The sequence below is a fragment of the Coffea eugenioides genome, chromosome 9 (genome assembly GCF_003713205.1).
Source record: "Coffea eugenioides isolate CCC68of chromosome 9, Ceug_1.0, whole genome shotgun sequence".
Lineage (NCBI taxonomy): Eukaryota > Viridiplantae > Streptophyta > Magnoliopsida > Gentianales > Rubiaceae > Coffea > Coffea eugenioides.
Window position 1 is genome coordinate 4,000,450 of NC_040043.1, and position 21,490 is coordinate 4,021,939.

The 21,490-nt window shown below is 37.2% G+C and overlaps 2 protein-coding genes across 4 annotated transcripts; one reads left to right on the plus strand and one right to left on the minus strand.

Annotated features, from left to right (window-relative positions):
• Window positions 1-5,406: 5,406 nt before the first annotated feature.
• LOC113783425 (patatin-like protein 6) lies at window positions 5,407-12,100 on the minus strand. Of its 2 annotated transcripts, XM_027329554.1 has the most exons (4): window positions 11,807-12,100; window positions 10,417-11,599; window positions 8,216-8,521; window positions 5,407-5,939 (listed from the first exon to the last, which is right to left on the minus strand). In XM_027329554.1, exons 2-3 carry the CDS (start codon window positions 11,581-11,583, stop codon window positions 8,237-8,239), a joined length of 1,452 nt encoding a protein of 483 aa, XP_027185355.1. In that variant the 5' UTR covers window positions 11,584-11,599; window positions 11,807-12,100; the 3' UTR covers window positions 5,407-5,939; window positions 8,216-8,236. The 2 variants fall into 2 exon arrangements, with proteins under 2 accessions (XP_027185355.1, XP_027185357.1); XM_027329556.1 differs by lacking the exon at window positions 5,407-5,939 and adding an exon at window positions 6,436-6,889 and having other exon boundaries at window positions 10,417-12,100.
• A 5,435-nt stretch (window positions 12,101-17,535) lies between these two features.
• On the plus strand, window positions 17,536-20,895 carry LOC113783278 (DNA-directed RNA polymerases I and III subunit RPAC2). 2 transcript variants are annotated; one of them, XM_027329366.1, is made up of 5 exons: window positions 17,536-17,611; window positions 18,474-18,580; window positions 19,129-19,205; window positions 20,328-20,471; window positions 20,613-20,895. In XM_027329366.1, exons 2-4 carry the CDS (start codon window positions 18,480-18,482, stop codon window positions 20,462-20,464), a joined length of 315 nt encoding a protein of 104 aa, XP_027185167.1. In that variant the 5' UTR covers window positions 17,536-17,611; window positions 18,474-18,479; the 3' UTR covers window positions 20,465-20,471; window positions 20,613-20,895. The 2 variants fall into 2 exon arrangements, with proteins under 2 accessions (XP_027185167.1, XP_027185166.1); XM_027329365.1 differs by lacking the exon at window positions 17,536-17,611 and adding an exon at window positions 17,656-17,839.
• Window positions 20,896-21,490: the final 595 nt, after the last annotated feature.

A 21,490-nucleotide genomic window follows, 5' to 3' on the forward strand; every position in this document is an offset into this window, starting at 1 on the left:
TCCTCTCTCTCTCTCTCTCTCTCGTCTTTGGCAGAGTGGGAATTACTTTTGCGGGGTCTGGGCTGCTAATCTGCTTGGAATTTGGCTCCATGGAAGGATTTTTTTCATTTTTCCGTGCCTTAGGTTGTAGAAAAACAATCCATCTGTGCTTTACCACAAAATTAATGCAAAGACTATGACAATGCCCCAAGGACATAAAATCCATAAAGTAAAGTACACCAAAAACGAACAAGCGGCTAACCACCACAGAGATCACGAGGCCAAACTTGTCGTCTCCTTCAAAACCATTAAAAGAACAGCAGGGAGTGGATGGGACTTGGGAGGAGAGAAGAATTCCAAGAGTTCAGATCGAATCGGTATATCAATGTTCATAACAATTTTCACATTGAACCCACAAATGCCTATATTTTTTAGTTACATCGAGATCATTATAACTTTCTATTATAGTAAAATCACTCTACTTCGCATGGGTTTGTATATCCGAAACCTCTCCTTTATTATTATTTATACTTTCACCACAAATGGAACTATAGATGTAACTATCGCTGTAATTATCCCCTTCACTTACAATGGAAGTCTCAATCCAAATTTGAGACTGAAGATAACTGTCAATGCAACTATTACTATGATTATTCCTACTAGGGCAAAAAACCTTAGCGGCCATTAAACTATTGGCGGGATCATGTTTTGGCCATCGAACTATTTTTTGTTAATAATTGGCCACTAAACAACTTAATCAATAAATTCGTCACCATTTGATCGATAATTGCTTTTAATCTATGAAATTAGCTATACACGTGACAAAATGGGACAATTTTGTCCAACAACTATGCGACCTTCTTCTCCCCTGAATTTCTTTCCTCAAACAAGCTCTAGACTTCATACATGAAATTGGTTGGCTCCTCCGTAGAAGTAAGTTGAAGTTTAGATTGGGTCTTCAAGATCCCAACTTGGATATATTTCCCTTCCAGCGTTTCAGATGGCTTATAGAGTTCTCAGTCGAACATGACTGATGTGCAGTGGTCAAGATGCTTTTGAATGTTCTAGTCAACAAACTCATGGGTGAAGAAAAGCGCTCTTCAATTGAAGATGCACTGCTGGAAAATGGGTTGCTCCATAGAGCTGTTCAACGAAATTGTAGGTCCATGGTTGAAGTCCTCCTAAGATACCATCCAGATGCAGATCTAAAAAAATTAAGTCTAATCTGCTATGTATTTAGACCGATATCAAAGGCCTGGGGGCTTGACTCCTCTGCACATAGCAGCCGGATGCGACGGAGCTGAGCAAGTGTTGGATGCATTAACTGATAATCTTGGACTGGTACGGCTCTTCTTAATATGCATATTGTTATTAGCGGAACATTACTTTTGGAAATGGAAAAATAATGCTCAGATCCCTCAGTGGAAAAATACGCCCTTCCTAATATCTTTGATTTGTGGTTGAAGATTTGGGGCTCCCAATTGAGTCCATATTTTTTCCTCCACATAATGTTCCATTCGGTGATTGTTTGAGGAAAGAAATTCATGAGAGAAGAAGGTCGCATAGTTGCTGGACAAAATTGCCCTCGGGCATTGCCACGTGTAATGCTAATTTCAGAACTTAAGAGCAATTAACGACGAAATGGTCACAGGTTTACGGATTAAATTGTTTAGTGGCCAATTATTGACAAAAAATAGTTCGATGGCCAAAACATGATCTCACCAATAGTTTAATGGCCGTTGAGGTTTTTTGCCCTTCCTACTATATTGAGTATCATACATGTAATGATTATAGCAGGTATCTTCACTCATAGATTCATTATTCAGATAACTAGAATTCCAATAAGAATTTTTTAGTTCACTCCGAAACGAATGATTGTTGTCAATCTCAAAAATTTGATTTTTAATATCAAAATATATGGAAAAATTGTCCCCATTACTATCCTTAACTAAAAAAGTGTCATCGGAGATGAAATTCTGAATGTTTTTAACGACAAATAAATGATCAACCTTACTGTAACTAGAATCGTCACGACTCTCCAACTCTAAATGTTTTTAGTCTATCTTTTATATCCGGCTCATCACCTTCACTATCATTTTCAATAGAACCAAGACTTTCTATTGATTTATTTAGCCCACACCGGCATTCGAACTCCTTCTTAAACAACATTGAATTAAACCACCATCTTTCCATAGACTTTTCTTGCCTCCTATTTGCATGAAAATACAATAGATGAACAGTCATTCGATCCAAAATTTATTTATTTGAATTTGAATATTTTATTTCCTATATAAAATAAACATAGAAATCCAATCACTAGAATTTTTTTAGTAACTAACAAAATAGGGAGTTTGAGTATTGAAAAAACTTCTTTTTTGTTTTGTGGAAATTCAGGGGTAATACGTCACTATACATAAATATAATATGATAGAACCGCTCTTCATTATAAATATCATGATAAAGAGTATTTTCTCCTATGTCGTGTCAAATTCGCATCGAAAAAAAAAGAAATATTTGTTTTGTTCTATAAATCTTTTTTTCGTAAAATCTCGTCAATAACTAACTAATAATAAGTAATAACTTAAGGTTTTATTCCATCAATATGGAATGAAAAGGACGATATACGAGATACGTATACAATGGCTTGCTTGGGGGAAATTGCAGAATATAAAAGAATATAAGTATCTAGAGGATTAATTGTGGATCCAAGACATTAATAGAAAGATTTGATTCTTAGATTTTTTATTTAAAATATTCTTTATCTAGATGAGTATATATTTATCTAAAATAAATTCAATAGAATCTTTGTATTCGGCTCAATCTTTTAGTAAAAGATTGGGCTGAGTTTAATTGAAATTAAACTAAGAGAAAAAAGGTAATTATGCTTTTTCCAAAGAGGGAGAATCGGAAGCCAGTGAAGCTTGCATTTTTCAAGGAGAGGGCTATTGCCAAGGGGAGTGGCAGTTGGGTTGGAGTGGAGTGGCCCGATGGAAAATAGGAGTGGGCTAATGGGCTTGAGTTGGGTTGGTATTGACAATTGGGTGGGTCGAGCAATTGTTCTGTTTTCTTTTTCTTTCTTTCTTTTTTTTTTTAAAAAAAAAAAAAGAAAGAATCGTTTCAGTGGTAAAATGCACTGAACCCTCCAATGTTTAGTGTGATTTACACTTTTCCCCTTAATATTTTGTTTGATTTACTGTCCCTCTTGACTAATGGTTTAGAGGAAAAAAACTTTTAAATTTCCAATTAGCAGATAACAGCCCAACAGAAGGAAATTGAGTTTTTTTTTTCTTTTAGGAAAGCACTATTAAAAATGGGATTGAATAACTTAAAAATACCATGGTCCCTTGCCAATCAGGGCTTGTTAATGTAACTAATTTCCAATTATTTATTTACTCTAATTGGAACAGGAGGAGGGAGGGAACCAGTTTTTTTTTTTTTTTTTTTTTTACGTTTTCTTTTTCATTTTTCGTTACGGCCATTTTAGAAAAATTCTTACTCTATATAGAACAATTTTAACCTAAAAAGAAAATCATGGAGCAATATTTTGTGATATTTGTACTTTTTGTTAAAATTCTCCAACACCACCTATATATCCTTTAGTACATGTTACGAGGAAATGTGTGCTATAGGATATATATATAATCCCCTTAAAACCCTTGTCTCTGTCATACGGATTGTCAAACAAAAATCTATGGTAGTAAGAAAGAGAATTCCATTATTTATAGGATAGGAGGGGGAGGGATTGGAAAGAAAAAAGAGTAAGAAAAATTAACCTCCATTTAAAGAATTTAACCAACCAACCAATCTGATTAGTATCTAACTCCACACAGCTCCGCGATCATTAATTAGTAGCACTACTACAGTTATGATCAATTAGGATAACCGCATGCAACATCAGTACTCAATGACACATACCATGAATCCTTTCCCATTAGTTTATATGTTCTTTCTTTTTCCTTCATGTCCCTTCCTTAATTCCAAATTTTGAAATGCTTTTTTCGTTGTTAATTGGAGTACCAACCACTTCTAAGCATGATTGAGTGCACGGATGAGAAAGTTTTGAGCCCACAAGTCATAATCATCATCATTATGAAAATGCTACTAGTTGTTTTCAAAAGTAGTTTTGTATTAGACCCTTTTGTTCCACCCACCATACATTCAAAATTTCACTAAAATTATGAGGGACAGCACTGTTTCTTTGATAGGCAATCAGAGGCCTACAAACTTCATAATCATGGAAAGGTTATGGCTCTTAATAGTTGAAAGGGGGAAGGCTAAAGTAGATTCCTCATAAAGTTGGGCTTGACATCCCTACAAATCAAGATTACACAATTTAATTGACATGACATTTGAATGCATGGTGTGCTTTGTGTGTGTGTGTGTGTGTGTGTGTGTTTTCAACTAATTGTCATTACATGAAAGAAAAGTAGCAATCCCAACTTGGGATGGTGACCAAATTGTTCAAGAACTAATAATAATAGCAATCCAATTGTCATTTGAATTGTATTATCCAGTTTGATTCTATCTAGTCTTTGTTTCCATGTGTATATTCTCTTCTCAATTATTTAAAGGGCAGGCTTCAAACAACTAGTAAAACCAAACATTAATGCCCGCCATCACAACTGATAGGAATCATCTGATATGGACAGTTAGTGATGGTCTGAAAAAGATAGGTCTGCGAATTGGTAATCTTAATGGCTAATACTTCTTTTAAAGATGTTCGAATGCGCTCATCTATCTATGTTTTGTATCACATAGTTGTGGTGTGTCATGCATTAGACACTACTACATTATGCTAAAATTATCAACTCCAACGATGTGGTACGAGTACTTCACACACGTACTTACAAATCTTTTAGTTTACTCGTATACTTTCTTCGTCCCACTTTGATAGTTTTGATTTTTTTTTAACAGTTTAAGAAAAACTAGTTAACTTGGTGAAAAAATAAATCATCTCATGATCCAGCTAAAATATTATAGTTGTAGCACAAAAGTAGGGAAGGTGAAAATAATTAACTGAAGAATAAAATGAAAACCAGAAAAAGGGGTGTAGACAGCCAAGCCAACCACCCTGATTTTTATTTATAACATAAACCATGGATAATATCATGAGGCTAAAAAAGAACAAAAACTTCCTTTTGCCAAAAATACTAAACCGTAAAAGAACTCTAAGGTGCCAGTTTGGGAGAAGGAGCTTATAAAACGAATCCAACATCTTCAACAATTTGAACCTTCAACAAAGAGGGTCCAGAACCCCACTCCATTTATAAATGCAACTACTACTACTACTACTCTGTACGTGCATATATATATATATATATATATATATGCAAATGGTTGGTTGTAATGAAGGAGAAGGAGATTGATACCCACTGCCAATCAGTTCTCCACCACTAAATTTACAGTAGATTAAAGATTCAGATCAAATGGAAAAAAGGGCCAAAGATTAGACAGAGAACTTTGGCAGCAAGTCCCATGCAGGAGTGTATATGTATGTTGCTCCTGCCCAGTGTCCACCACCAGCACTAGGACGAGAAGACAAAATATTTGTAAACCCCAAAACAGAGAGAAAACCAGAAACGAAAAGATAAAAAGGAAAAGAAAGAGGGGAAAGTGAAAAGAAATCCCAGGAAAACAAGTTTCCTGGCCCCCGCAAAACCTCACTTGAACTACAAGGACACAAAACAAAGTGTAATACAAGAGTATTTCAATCTTCTTTGACCCTAAGCAAATAAGCATTTTGGAGTTTGTCCAATTGCCATCAAATGCCTGTCCTTGGGCAGGCAAAAGAATCCCACCAAGATCATCCACTACTTATTACTAGTAGTAGTTGATACTCGAGAGTTCTCAAATCCTTTTGACCCCCCACCTTGCCTTTCTGTCTTCTCTTTCAAAAGTGAAACCTGCTTTCACTGCCTTCCTTCTTCCGTTCCTTTCCCGACTTCACACACGTTTACATACTGCAATTACAATTACACAACACTTTGTTAAACAGTACTGCTAATGAAACTTGCAGAATTGCCAAATTTAAGGTGAAAACTCTTCCATCCTTTAGATACAAATTCAAAATGATGTCGAACGGCAGCATGATGGTCTGTCTACTTTCTCTTCTTTTTTTATAGGAGACCATCCTTTTTGACCCCTCTATATTCTTTAGTAGTAAGTAGCATTTAAAATCAAAGTACGTTGGCCACTCATAGCAACTCTCCATTTGGGTCCTAAGCTTTTAGCCGCTGAGGGGTGCCAATCATTCAAAATCAGGCGTCTAGCAGTGATCCTAAATTGTGGGTTTTTAAAAGAAGCAAATCTTTCGTTTTGCCATTTTATGCCCATTCTGACCAATTTTGTCAAAAATTGTAATATTCTTTTATTGATTCTGAATCACCTTTATCTAGCCTACACTCAGTTTGAGAAAGTGCTAAAGTAAAGTAAAATATTTTTCTCCTCCAAAACTACCAATTATGGATTGGGAAACGTTATCACATTCAAGGGCTAAATCAAATTATGCAGAAAGGAGCGGCACAATAAAGTTAGATCCTAGCATTTCTTCTCATGCTGTCCCAAAAAGTAACACTGTTTAATTCGCCAAGTTAAATTTAGGTAAAAGGTCAGGTGTCCCCTTAGCAAAACAGTCTTTATGGTCCCATCCTTCCCTAATCATTTGGTATTGATCGCTGATATGGCTGCTGATGGTGGCATTTCTTAGACGAACCAAGTTAATGGAGGGCAGCCCCATCAGTCTGTACACCAAAAATGAAAACAAAATAACGGTTTTCATGTCAAGAATATTCCTGATGACAAGAGTTGATACTCTCTAGTATTTGTGTACTTAGGTCTGAGCATTAGCCTTGGAACGGATCTTGTCCGGCATCAAGAAATTGTGCACTGATGTGAAGAGAGCGAGAGAGAGCTGTAGTTGATTAGAAACAAAATATCAACAAAGTTGAATATATAGGAAAATACGGCAGACCAGATTTTGAATAGATTTGGCTTCAAGCCCGGGTCAATTTAACGTTGATCTCATTTTCTTGTCTTACTAAATGTGAAAAGTACTTAGAAGATAAAAGGGCACAGTATGTTGAAATGCCAACATCAGGCTCACGAAAAAGCCAAATGCAACAATAGACTATACAAAAAAGAAGAACTTATCAACCACCACTGATTCTTTGCAACGCTGACTATGCCCCTCTTGGTATAAAATATCATTACACGAATTTTCCAAAAAATAATGAAATAAATAATGAATAATAAATGTGCTTGACTAGCCAATAAAATCGTCAGCAAGGTTAGGAAATGATACTAAAAGGAAAAATGAAGAATTTGGGTTTACCGAGAGGAGAGGAATAGCCGAATTTTAACGATAGGGATTGAATTCGTTGAATGTGGGGAGTAGATTCAGGAGGGCAACAAATCATCAAAAATTGTTGGACATGGAATCTGGTGTAAAAGGCGAGGAGACGAAGAAGAGTCCCTACATCAGTCATTCATTCCGTATCACGGACGTGTCCCTAATAAAGGCTTAACCCATATCCCCTGCCCCTGGTACGATTCTTGTTCTCTCCTTAGTCTCAGGGACCCCCCCCCCCCACAGCACAGACCCCAGCACCCACACCTACCAGGTTCAGGTTCAGGTTCGACGACTATTCCTAGTTCTTACTCAGGTAAATTCATAATAACAGGTATGCCCTCATTCTCCTCTTCTTTAAAACTGTCGGTAGGCCGACACAGCTCACAGTCGCCCAGCTGTGCGCTCTGGTGAACGACCTCCCTTCCCCAAAGATCATTCCGCTAATTTTCATCCCCAAGATTTGCTGCCAAAAATCAGAAAAAGACGGGGTGGGGGTGGGGGTGGCAATCAACATTGAACAACCACCGGTTGTTATAACCTTTGATTTTCGGAATCAGAAAGACAATGACGCGACCGAGCCCACGGGGAGCACAGAAACAGCCGAAACGACTATCCTCTCGTGACCCCTCTAAATAATTATACTACTTAACTTTGCTGATTCGAGCAAAGAAAGGGTAAAAAGACATTTTGGGTTCCCTTTTTTTTTTTTTCCTTAGCATCATGTTCCAATTATGAGCACAATGGGTCCTGTCCTATTCTAGAAATGATTAGGCATATTCAGTCAAGTCAATCACAGCGATAAAGATAATGTGTAGTAATTTGACAAGTATTCTTCTACTAGTGGGTAGCAGTATAAGCTGCTGAAGGGCAATGAAAGAGAGTTCTCACCAGTTAAGTAGTACTTTTTATCTACTGTTTGGGGCCATCCTGGTCTGCTAATGTAGCTTGTTTGAAAGCAACAGTGGGAGCTATTCTGCAGCTCCTCCTCTGATGCTCCAGCACAAGTTCACTGGCGAACCAGTCCAGTTTCTCCAAATTGCTCTGCTCTCCAATCCTCTTGCCATTGAAGAGCACCGACTCTACATTCTTTTGCTTCAGCATTTCATCTGCTACTTTCACCAGCAATTTTACGTTGTCGGGACTCGGGTCGGAGTCTGTATTCCCCCCACATCGCCCAAAGCTGGATCCGGTTGCCTGTGCCATTCAAAAAATTTGACAATTTATTAAGAATGCATTGACACGCACTAGCACGACTGATAATCAAAAAAACAGAGAGATAGTAAACAGGATGGTTTTCTTCATCCCTTGACCAAGAATTGTTTTTTTTTTCCCCCGCAATCATGGACGACCAATCTTTGAAAATATCCTTGATGAACAAAAAACTCATAACATGGTACCAAGAAATAGTACTAGTAGTAGTTATTGTTTCATCTTAATCCATCCCATTCCCAGCTCACGGAGCAAACGGATGGAGTTTGTATAGTCCTTGCTGAGGTGGTCTAGAAATTACTTGCAGTATAAAATAAGGTAGAGGCTTCCTAGTAAAGAATCAAAGAAGAGGGCAAGAGGGACTCAGGGCCTGAGCCCTGTATGGGGCACTATTGGACCTGTATGGCTATTCTGCGTACCGTCAGAGGTAGGACCAGATATGTCTAAACATAGCAATCAACCCTACTAGTGAAAATTTGTACTGGTATAAAATTTTTAATCTTCCAAATGAATTAGGTGAATGAAACATAGTAAGCAGGGTAAAATCCTCCTAGACCACACAGCCTGGGACCATTTCCAGCACCGGCCGTGGTAATTGCAAACGGGTACATGTAGCCCAATTATGGAAAGTTACAAATGAGTGAAACAAACCAGTCTTCTTCATATTTTTACACAAAGTCAAATTCTCTACAATTAGTATAGGCTTTACCAACTTTCGGTTTGGTTAGCAATCAAAATTTTCATCCACTACCAGTCTAGCACCTCCACCAGTCAGTCAGTCAGTCGGGCTTCTTGCTGCAGGTGAAAAAGTTGCAGACTACATGAATCATGATGTCTTTGAATAGAACATTAGTAACGACATGCTTTACCCACTACCCTGAAACTGAAATCAACCTTTCCAGGATTCATTTCCAGCTTTAACTGCTTTTTGAGCTCAATCAAATAGGAGGACCGAGTCAAAAGCCCAAAAACACGGATGGATTAAACAGACAAGTACGACGATGGAAACTCTTTTTTAAGGAGGCCTGGGAATTTGACCATTTGAGGAGAGCAAGTTAAATAACTACACATCAAAACACTAACCGGCTAGACAATGGGTCAACGAATGAAACATGCTACTGAAACTTAATGCACCCAAAAACAAACCGGCATCTAGTTATGCTTCCAGGGAGAGCCTATAAAAAAAAAAACAAGAACTGTCTTCCGAAGCACCAAACCACAATCAAGCAGCAGCCAACATATTTTGCAAAATCCAAAGTATCACTAAATAACCACGAAAAATGTCACATAGAGTATGGGGAAACAGGGAACAAGAAAAACCAAAAAAAAAAAAAAAGAAACCGAGTCACATACTACACTACTACTGTCTCACTCTCCCCAACCAATGTTTGAACGTCATCATATCATATTCAATATTCAATATTCATTGTCCCACTACCCACTGCTGCCACGTTTTGTTGCCAACACATTTTTTTGCCAGCCCAGCTTACAACAAATTACTCCCAGTTGAGTCACTCGCAGTCACTGCCCGGCCCCCCTTTCCCTCCACTGACCTCTCCCCAGAAAAATTTAATTGCATCCCCAACCCCAACGCCAACCCCCCTTTCTTTCTCCTTAAAAAAAAAAAGAAAAAAGAAAAACCCAAAATGAACGAGACAGAAAAAAAAGAATATGTAGAATACAATTCTTTTTTAAAAAAAAAAAAAGAAAGAAAGAAAAACAGAATTTGAATAGTAACTGAAGGCGGGGGCCCATACGACTTTAAACGGAAAAGACCCGGAACATAAATTTGACCCATGCATATAAAATTCAAAAGATGATGCAACCAACAAAACAACCCCCCGGTGCACGGTAGAAAGAGGCGCTACTAGGAGGATTACCTGGATACGGACGTAATTACTGCTGCGACTCTGGCCGAAAGCCATGGCGACGGCGTGGTCGACTAAGTCAGCCGAGCCGTCTCCGGATATGCGAGCCAGAGGACGAGCCCAGTCCTTGGCCTTCCAGCTCTTCACTTGCTCGTACCCGAAGCTGCCTTCCAGGAGCTGGCCGGTACCTAGTGAAAGTACCAAAATGTCCTCCACCCCCCGCACGAACGGGAACTCTTGTTTGTTGTGAAGCACGTGGGTTATAGCCGCCGCCGTTGGATTGGTCATGGCCAATCCCCCGTCCACCCCCACGCAACGACTCTGGCCGTCTACGGACTTCAGGCATACCGGTTCGAACGCCGCCGGTTCCGCCGACGTCGCTCGGCAGACCTCCCAGAGCCGGAAGTCGAAGCTGTCTGTCTCCAGCGCGTCGGCTCGTGAGAACACGAACGGCGCCGTGCTGGACAAATCGTAGCAGGGAATCAGTACCGGTTTTAACGTATCCTTCAACGTTAAGCTCCGCCCCGTTTTGTCCGCAAACGCCTCTATCATCGACTTCTCCAAGGCCGCTGATGAAGCGGCCGTGGCGCTGCCGCCTCCTCCGCCTCGGAAAGCACGCCTGAGAAAGCTGCCGCCTCCGCTGGAGCTCGAACTCGAGGAGCGGTAGAATTTCTTACCCTGCTCGGCCAAGAATTTCCACGTATCATCCGCGTGGAAAATCGGGCGTCCTCGCTCCTTGGTGGCAAAGAGCATGGCGGTAAAGATACCTCCGACGCCGGAGCCCGTGGCGACGTCGAAATAATCAGCGATTCTAGCGTCAGGATTGCCCGATTTTAGCTTCAACGCATTTTCCAAATAAGCCAAGGCTTTTCCAGCTACGATGCCCCGCATTCCACCACCGTCGATGCTGAGGATGCATATCTTCCCCCTCTGATTCTTTATCGCCTGAACGCCGTTTCCGTCGACCATTTCTCCTCGGGGCGACGTCGAAACGACCTCGTTTTTATTATTCTCTTCAACGACGGTGGCGGCGGCGGGAGCAATCTGTTTAGGAATCCAAAGCTTCTGATCATCGTAGCCAAACAAAAACTTGCTCTCCAGGATGGAAAAGATTTCATAGCTGAGCTTATCGGTATCGATGCTGGGCTCTTGCGTTTCAGACCGAAGATTAAAAGCCATTTCCTCTTCCCAAGAGCTAAACAAAAAAAAGAAATTTTAATTTAACAATCAACCCCACAGCAGAAGAAGAAGTCCCTCGATATTTTTTCTCAACCTCTCAAATTTATTACATTCTAAGCTTAGAATTACAACGATAAAATAAAACCCATCCTCCCAACGAAAAGCCTTATATAGAGATATAGAACATGTGTGTATGCATATATGGCATGCCTGTAGCACCCACCTTACTTGCAATAGCGAAAGGTGAATGGATATGTATAGGATTGGTGTAATCTTTTTGAGATTTTAAGGAAGGAAGGAAGATGAAAAAGAAATTTACTAGAAAAGTAATTGTTAGCTTTACGAATCCTTTTACTTCCCCTCTACAATACACTTTATATTTCGATCACATATGATATTCCATTAAATACAAATAGAATAGAGGGAAGATTTCAAGGTAGAAGGTAAAGGAGAGGGAAGAGGAGAATGCAGACGAATCAACGAACGAAGAGACGCGAGGAGGAGGAAAAGCCGGTAGGAAACCATGAACCAACGCGACTGCTCAGCATGTCTGTGTTGTTGGCCTTAAATACCAGCCTCGCCTCGCAATTACTATAAGAAATCCATTTGTTTTTTTCCCTTTAAATGAAGCAAAAAAAAAAAAAAAGAATTTTTTTGTTACCCAAAATTTAGACCTTAGTGATGTCTACCCATGGCCATTATACTTGGACATTGACCTTAGGGGTCTGTCATTAGGCACTTGGGCGTATTCCCATTATGTTTTCTGCGCTTGGATCATGCTTTTGAGTTTTGATGCTCCATTTGGAAAATATGTGATTTTTTAACTGTTGCTAAAACAATTCTCTGCTGGTAATTCTACATTATTCCCAGATTTTTGGCATGCACCGTTCCTATATTATGTTATAAAAGGGTTCTTTTTTATTGTGTGACGTTAAGGCACATACTAAGAAATTATCTCATTATTTAGTTATTGATTAAATATTATATGCACTGACTGTGTATGCACTGTTATAATCAGATATACGACACATATGCAAAATTTGAGTTTTAAATTTATATTTGAATCATGTGTCATGTATCTAATGATGAAAGCGTGTACACTGTCAGTGTATGTATTGAAGATTACTTCATAGTTATTTACTAGAATCTTCTCAATTTAGAAGGTAAATAATAATATATTTAAAATTTATAGTGACCCGCCCCTATGATTTTACGTGCTCTAAACTAATGGCATAAAAAAAAATAACAGCCTTTAACATAAATATTTACCCACTCTTCTAAGATATAAACTTGCAAGCTATCAATTCAAATTCTTCTACATTTCTTTGACTCTCACAATCAAAGGATATCTGATATTTCATATCTTTTCTTTTTTAAGATACAAATGAATTAGTAAAACTTTTTTTGGTTACAAATGAGGATACATAAATGAACCAGTAACCTTTTTTTTGGGTACAAACGAGGAGTTAGTGTACTCTATACTAAGGAAAACGGGTGGATCTCGATGTCACTGATTATCCGGGTTTCTGTGAATCTATTGGTTAAATTTTTAAGAAAGTCTTGGTAAAAATGGAAGTACAGAGACATCCAAGAAAAGCGACGGAGGATTTTGATCTCGCAACCTATATTTAAGGAAAGTTTCGATAAGAATGCCAGCAAGGTGAGCTTTAAGCATATCTCTGGTGGCCAACGTACTGACATACAATGTTCAAATTCCAATTGTTCATGCCTAGAGTTAACATTTGGACTTCGGAGGTTCGGCAAGCAGGTTATGCGCAACGGATCTTCTGTCCCACATTCTGTGTCATTTTCTGTCCCATTTTTTATTATATTGCTATTTCTCCTTCATAAACATCATGTTTTAGTTCTTTTTTGTTTCTTTAAAATCCAATAACTACAAATTCAGTAAAAAATAAATACAACAGCTTCAAAAAAGTAATATATAATAGAAAATTAAAAAATGCAGCAGAAAATTCATAAAAAATCTCATTTTTTTATGCATTTTGATTTTTTGAGTTTGTTAAATTTTGTGTATTACTAAATTAATAGTTATTGGATCTTAAGGAAACAAAAAAGAACTAAAACATGATATTTGTGAAGGAGAAATAGCAATATAATAAAAAGTGAGACAGAGAATGGCACAGGGTGTGGGACAGAAGATCCGTTGCGCAGATCATGGCTCAAAATTATTTTCTTCCCAAAATGAAACAATAATCAGAATTTCAAATATTTTTTTGTAATAATCTAAATATTGAGATAGACTGGATATATGTCATTAGAGTTCAAGTTCTATGTCATCAATTTTTATTTTCCCTTCTTTCCTTTCCCGCTACATTCATCAAGTTCTACTCTACACTCATGTTTTTTGAGGATATTCATGATGTATAGGCACATCAATTAGGAGAAAAAAAAACCAAAAGAAAGTGCTATATTCTCTTCCATTTTAGCATGGTTGAGGGGTGAATTTTACGTGGACTAATAGTAGTATGTATTTCACCGCCGCGGGGGCAAACGTAGGTCACCGACGGTGGACTAATCCATCGTTTTGGGAATCAAACGGCTTAAATTGATTGACAACAACTGCTTTTCTCCGTAATCAACTGCTTAATTCTGATTTTTCTAATTTTATAAATTTTTGATGGAATGCGGAGGTTAACGTGTGGGGTCAAGTCCGTCGGGGACGGGGAGTAGGGTCCAGAGACGTAGTCGTCGGCAATAAACTGGAGACGCACGCTTATTATGCTGATGTGGAAATTAGTTTTCTTTTTTTTGGGGGGGGGGGGGGCAGATAATTGAGAGGAAGGCAATTCGTGTATACGTGACGGGACTGGAGCCTGGACAGGTCTCTGATTACTTTGGGCTTGGAGAAGGGGGCCCACCTGCTAAGAGGATTGATAGTGCTGACGAGTCCAACGTGGGTCAGACATCTGTTGGAAACGGTGAACGGGCTGCGGATTTAGGTGTGTGGACTGGGTTAGGCGGTTTTTGTCTGCCGTCTCCGGGTATGGTCCAAGTCCCACAAGACTCCCAACGGTTAATTCGGTGGAAACAGTCAAAAATAAATAAATAAATAAAAATCTCAGAGGTGTTTGGTTAGTATTCAGAATCTTTGATCATTCATTCTAACGCACTTGGCTTGGGAGTGAATTTCATCCAGAGTTTTTATAACAGGTTCCAAATAGGCGCTCGTTAATAGACTTAGATGCACATTCATGCACACATCAACAATTGATACTTCCTATTGCATGTGTACGCTTTTTCCAATTAACTTTATTTTTTCCAAAAATTAACACTTGAATTGAATCTTAACGAGGCTTTGATAAGCACTCGTTACACAGACCCTTCATTCAATTTAAAATCATATTAAAAATATGAAATGATAAGGACAAAATTTAGCATTCTTATTTCCATTATGTAATTTTGATACTTATTTACCAAACAATGGGTACGTGCGACATTTATTTCGATACTCAATCTTACGTCTCATGCGTGCTTACGAAACAACCCTCGACGTGGACAATCACTGAATAGAATGTTAGACTAAATTAGAGCAGTAAATGCTGCAGTTTGGATACACAATTGTTTCAAATATTATTTGCTTATATCATAAACACGTCTTCCAATTCACATTTTTATATTCTTAATTATTTTTTTTATCTTATACATATCACATCATTAAAAGATCTATAATAATTATTTCAAAGACTATTTCAAGTAATATCCCATCCAAACACAGCGTTACAAATTAGTTTTCATTCCAATTGGCAACTCACGGGACGATGTATTCTTTTTCATTTTCTCTCCTCCCTCTACAAACTTTAAGAGGCATCTTCCTTTGTCAATTTGTTTAAGCCTTGTGATGATGTGCTTGTAGGAGTCTATCTTTCATTGGCTGCATTCCGTTCTTTTCAAGAAACAGGAAGGAAAAAGATATACAATGACAATAATGAGAACCAAACAATTGTTACGGGACGAGACATGACATATATCACTCACTACTTTGTACAATTGCTTCTCTAGGTGGTGCCTTATCATATTCTTGAATAAGTTTGGCATACGTCGTAATGATCACGATGAATATTTTTCTTTGTTTAGTAGTAACCATTACAATTTCGTCATATTCCAAGCATTCCATCTTCTAACTATCCATCATGCATCTTTTCAAAAAAAAAAAAAAAAAAAAAACTATCCACTAAAGCATGAAATTGAAAATGATTGTCCATACCTTTGTGATTGACAATACATTTCCTGCCTAAATGTATAGTGTCGGTGCTTTTGGGTAGACTCTATGCAATGAACAAAGTGGATGTAAAGAAAGAGTTAGGTAAATCTTGTACACATTAGTTTGATGCCGTTTAGGTTTTAATTGGATAACAAGCACCTAATCTTCGGTTTATGTACTAAGAAACAGATTATGTTGGCTTAAAGTTTTTATTTGGAAGCAAGTAGTGATGCCTCTAGTTGCTTACTTGTCCATGGTTCAATTTATCACATATTTGGCTGTCACAAAGGGCAATGGACAAAGTAAAAAGCACTACTATGATTGTCCAAAAGATATCTATACTATATATAAAGAGGAAGGAGGGAATCTGTGGGGAACGATGAATTGAGTGATACGGGAAAAAATGATGTAAGCGAGAGATCTTGGATTTGAAATCTTGTACTGTACTAAAAAAAAAAAAAATTTTAAAAAACTTTATACTTATAAAAGTCGCTTATTATTTTATTACCTAAACACAAATTGCTAAAATAATTACCACTAGCTATTTTTAACTAGAATTAATCTAAATGCATCTTGACAAAATGATTCCCTCCATGCATTGTAACTACCGAAGCAACCATCATTTGATGAGAAAAAAATATTAAAATACTGTAATTTGCTTTAATAATAAAAATTTTATGCAAAATTAATTCGTAAAAAAGTATTTATGAATTACACATACACTACGTGGTCCTTTAGCCGCATAAATAAAGGACTTGCAAGACGGACAAATAATCTTTCATTAGCAAATTCAACATTAGAGTACAATTTATGGTGTAAATTGTGTTTATTTTTTATACAATGGCCGTGCTTGAATTCAAATATTATCTAAATGAACTTGTATGGCACAATTGGACGGTTTTGCCCCCCAGTTTAACACTGAATGAAACTCTGCCCCCCTCCCCCCCCCCCAAAAAAAATATAATACTACATGATCAATTAAGGTACTTAAAGGAAAATTTTTTTAAGGGACCCTAAAATTTTAATGTCACAGCAAATTAGACAGTAGTTTCCAAAATTATGCTTTGTGTGAACCTTACTATTCTTAGAGTAAAATTGACTTGTCATGGTCGTAAGGAGAATCTTGATAATACTAAAATTGTTATTTTATGAAAATGATTCTAGTAGCATCACAAACATTATTGTAATTTTAAATTTACAAACGTGGTAGAAAATCTTTTAAGAATAAGAAAACAGAACAATGATAAATTTATAAAATCAGTTTTGGATTGAGATGATTTGAGATAAAATAATTTGCTTCACAAATTTCAATCACTTTTTTATCTCACATACATCACATCACAAAAAAGTACTACAGTAATTATTTCAAATAAATCATCCAAATAAACTCCTATCCAAACAAACTCAGTGACTAAAATTAATTAACTTTCAAAGTCACAACGTACGTAAAATTCATTTCTTGGGTGAAAAATTGTGATCGTATTAAAATTGTAGCTTTGGCAAATTTCAACAACCAAAATTAAGGTTCATGGGCAGGAAGACACGAGAGTTGAACTTTCCTAGCTTGAAAAAAAAGGGAAAAAAAACCAGAGTTCAACTAGGGCTATTGGCTAGTGGTTATTGGGCTAGACCTAGTTGTCCTTTTCGTCACTTGTAGGTACAACTTCAATAAATTGACTGGGTTGGACTATGGAGCCTCAACAATTGTAGACGCCATATATAGCCCGCTGCACTTTTGGGCCTCCACGCTTCAGCTGTTTAAATAATTTTCAGCAGCAGCTGGCAAGAAGCAGCAGCAGCGCGCAGGTATGCTTCTCCCTCCTTCCTGCATCCTTCACTTTCTCCAACCCTTTAATCGTTTTCTCTGGGTTCCATTTTTTCTCATACCCCTTTTATCCAATTTTATCAGCGGTGGTGATTTTCCTGTTGATCAGTTCTATATCTTTTCGCTGTTGATGACTGCCCTGCCCTTTAACCCCTTTCTTTTAAATACTATTCTTCTTCTTGAAGTTTTTTAGATGGGCTGCACTAGAGGTAAATGATGCTAAAGAACTAGTCTTTTTCTTTTTGGTTTGTTTGCCCTATGTCTAATAAAATAGTAAGACTTTAACCAGGCTATGATTTGGAGGCATTGGAAAGAAAAAAATGGTTTTTGCAATTGGGGTGTAGGATTATGTGAGGATTAATCAGTTACTGAAGCAGACTAGCGATTTAAGTGTGTTTTGAAGCTGAGGTGTCCAGTTTTGAAATTCTTATTATGTTGATAAAATGCTTGAGCAAGTGACAGTGCTAATTTAGATAGAAAGTCTGCATCTTAGATGATGCTGTAAAAAAAAGGTTTTTTCTGCGTATACATCCATTAAGGAAAATAACATGCTCTAATACATTGTATTTTGCAATTTTATATCGTTAAATCTAGTAAGGCATTTTCCCTTTTGCCTCCTGCTTGTATAGATGATGAAACTCTGCGAATGAAAATAATATACTCTTTCATTGGATGTGGTTTTAGTAGGACGGTTGTACTAGAGCAGAATAGGAGGGCGTAGAGAGAGAGAGAGAGAGATTGGTTGCTGTTTATATCTTAATTGAGTGGCGAGTTTATCATTGTTTTATTGATTTTTGAGGCTTCTAAAGTTTCTATTCCTACTGCTTTGTTAATGTATTGCAGTACTTAATGGAGCACGGGTCGTACCAGGATCAATCAAAGGCGACTTTTTCATTGACGGATGAGGATCATACCCTTGCTAATTCTCTTAGATTTACTCTAAATCAAGAGTTAGTGGTCTCCCTTTCCCTGTCTACAAATAGTTATGGGACTTTGTAATTTTTCCAACACCAATGCATCCAAACATTCAGAATCATGTACTTGCATGTGATTGTAGTCAGAAATGAACTTTATGAATAGTTGAGAACAAGAACTTCTAGCTTTTAAACTTCCAAAACCACTTGTTTAGAATCAATCTTTTATTCTTCTGGTAGATTATTGTAAATATTCATTCTCTACCTAAGCAAAATACTTCTCTGCTTTCTTTGTAGATAACAAATGAATTTGTTCACCCTAGTATTTCCTAGAATTATGTATGCTGAAGGTGAAATTCTTTTAATTCGTTTCACTAATTTTTTTCTCTCTTTATGTGTCTTGGAGTTCCCCATGGTACTTTGTAGTCAAGTCATTGCTATTACCGTATATATGTTTTAACTATTTTAAAGTTACATCATTGTGTCTGCTTTCATGGAATCACATTCTTGTGACATTTCACTTCCATTAAACTAATAAAAATTAAATGTAGTTTCTTAAGTATTGTCCTTATAAATTTGTGCAGTTCCAGAGTAACATTCTGTGGCTACAGTATCCCACATCCTTCTGATGCCCGTGTGAATATTAGAGTCCAGACAACAGGTAAAACACTACAACCCATTGTTTGCCTTTGAGTTTAAGTGGCATTTGTTGTGATTGTACTTATCATCTCATATCTTAAGTTGTTGATGTTTTCTATCTATCTGGATATACCAACTTTTTGCCCTAGTGTCAGATAGGCAATTCCTCTAATTGTTAGTATAATTTTTGCTGTAATATTCTTACACTACCTGTAATTGTTTCCGTAGTTTTCACTATAATATTCTTCTTACTTTCCATTTTATGTCATTTTTGTTTTAAAAGATAAAGGTCTTATTTTTATTGAATCAGAAAAAGAATGTAAACTGCTAATAAAATACCATGAATCATATGACATACATAGAATAGGGTATGAGACCCACTCTGCCTGTATACCAAACCATTGTTGTTGACACCAATCATGCCTGACGCCAATCTTCCTTGTCCTTTTTGAATCCATCCCATCCTGGAACTACCCACAGGGCATCACTGAAAATTTTCCTAGCAATAATGGCATCTGGTAGGCAGCAATTCTGAAAGATCAACAATCCTGTGCAATCAAAGATGATAGACTGTGGCTGTAACCACCACTCCCTGACTTGTCAATGTGGTTTTATCAATCATTTTATGTTAGTGCTTCAGTCACTGAATTCACTCTGCATATTTGCAACTGGTGTTTTGTCTGAAAAAGATATTCTTGTTAATATAGATGCCATGTGAATACTTTTTTGGAATAAAAGGCAAGAAAAGTCTCTCACACCAGGTTGTCAACTTAAATTCATGGAGCATGATTCATATAGCACAGGTGACCTTTGTTCATGAGATTTTTCTAGGAGGAAGAGAGTTGTCATTTTGTAACATACCTAATTGTTGTTAGTTCTAAACTCCATTTATTTTCCAATTCAATGACGTTAAAACCTTTAAAAACCTGCAATCCCTTAGTTATCAGAAAGATGATAATGTTGGGTCCTGTTATCCTTGACAGATTGAGGAGGTTCTTAACGCTTTGAAAGAAAATGAGAACTGTTCTATTTAGTTTTGACACATCTAGCCATGTTTCTTTTTGCATGAGGACAATCTCTCTGAAGTTTAATTGTCCTTAACAAAACTCACTCAGCTTGTCTTCAAATCTTTACTAAATTGCAGGAGATGCGGCTAGGGAAGTACTGAAGGATTCATGCCAAGATCTGATGCTAATGTGTCAACACGTTCGAAGCACCTTTGACCAGGCTGTTCTGGATTTTAAGAATCAAAAGAATTTAGAAGCAGTCAATATCAAATGATGATATGGTAGAGCTTCTCTTTACGTACACTTACCGCTTATTTTCAAGTGTCATTTAAATGTAAACATCCACAGCTCTCAAACGTCAATGAGTGTTAACAGTTTGACAGAATTTGGATTTGAAGCATTGTAACTACTTTGTATTGCAGATAACTGGTGGTATACATCCATTTGATGATGCAACTAGCCCTTTCACAAAACATTCTTTGCACTCTTTTGGGCTGCCTTTTCAAGTCAATTGTAGGCTGGATGTCTGGGATGTTGTGCAGGGCAGGATGCAGATACAAGTACTTGTCTGATATAGATACTTTGTGTAGAGCCAATAGAATGGACATGCGAGGAGCACCAGATAATTTGTAGTGGAACTTAATTGTTTGATGACAATATAATCTTTTTCGAGCATGTTACGTGAGATTTTATTATTATTTCTAATTTCCCTCGCCTAAACACATCTCAGCTTTCAACTCCTCCTTGTTTTTCTTTTAGTTGGTGCTCTTATCAAACTCTGCATGAGTGCTTTAAGTGGCGCTGACTTCACTTCTTTAACGACTTGAGCCGTTGGTATGAAATATTATACCTAGTTGCCCAGAATCAGATAATCAGAACCATATTAAGAAAGAAATTAAAACCCCAGGCATGAAGGGGGTTGATTTAAAATGTAGGAGCTCGTATTTAGGCCCTTTTAATTTTATATTCAAGAAGGAAGCAAAATATTATAGATGTAAATGTGACCTAAGTCACATTTGGATAGGATTTTCTCAACTTCCTTAATTCCAATGCGTTTCTTATTCGTATACCACAAGTCCAACTACCTCAACAAGATGAAAACCTTTATGCTGATTGGAGAAAAGGCCACTTCTACTGGTGAAAGTCTAAAAGAATGAGAAGCAGAACAATTTATTGGAACCTTTGTTATGGAGATGTTCAAGAATACAACCATTAAATTCGATGTTGGAAGCACATTACCTAAATGAGTAATAAAGGACAAGAATAAATTTCTAGGAGAAATTCAAAATGTGGAAAACTT

What these genes read in the sequence shown, in the direction of transcription:
- LOC113783278 (XM_027329366.1), top strand. Translation starts at nt 18,480, where the DNA reads ATGGAGCACGGGTCGTACCAGGATCAATCAAAGGCGACTTTTTCATTG. An exon ending in AGATTTACTCTAAATCAAGA is followed by an intron (nt 18,581 to 19,128) that starts GTTAGTGGTCTC and finishes AAATTTGTGCAG; the next exon opens with TTCCAGAGTAACATTCTGTG. An exon ending in TATTAGAGTCCAGACAACAG is followed by an intron (nt 19,206 to 20,327) that starts GTAAAACACTAC and finishes ACTAAATTGCAG; the next exon opens with GAGATGCGGCTAGGGAAGTA.
- LOC113783425 (XM_027329554.1), bottom strand. Translation starts at nt 11,583, where the DNA reads ATGGCTTTTAATCTTCGGTCTGAAACGCAAGAGCCCAGCATCGATACC. An exon ending in GTAATTACGTCCGTATCCAG is followed by an intron (nt 8,522 to 10,416) that starts GTAATCCTCCTA and finishes TGAATGGCACAG; the next exon opens with GCAACCGGATCCAGCTTTGG.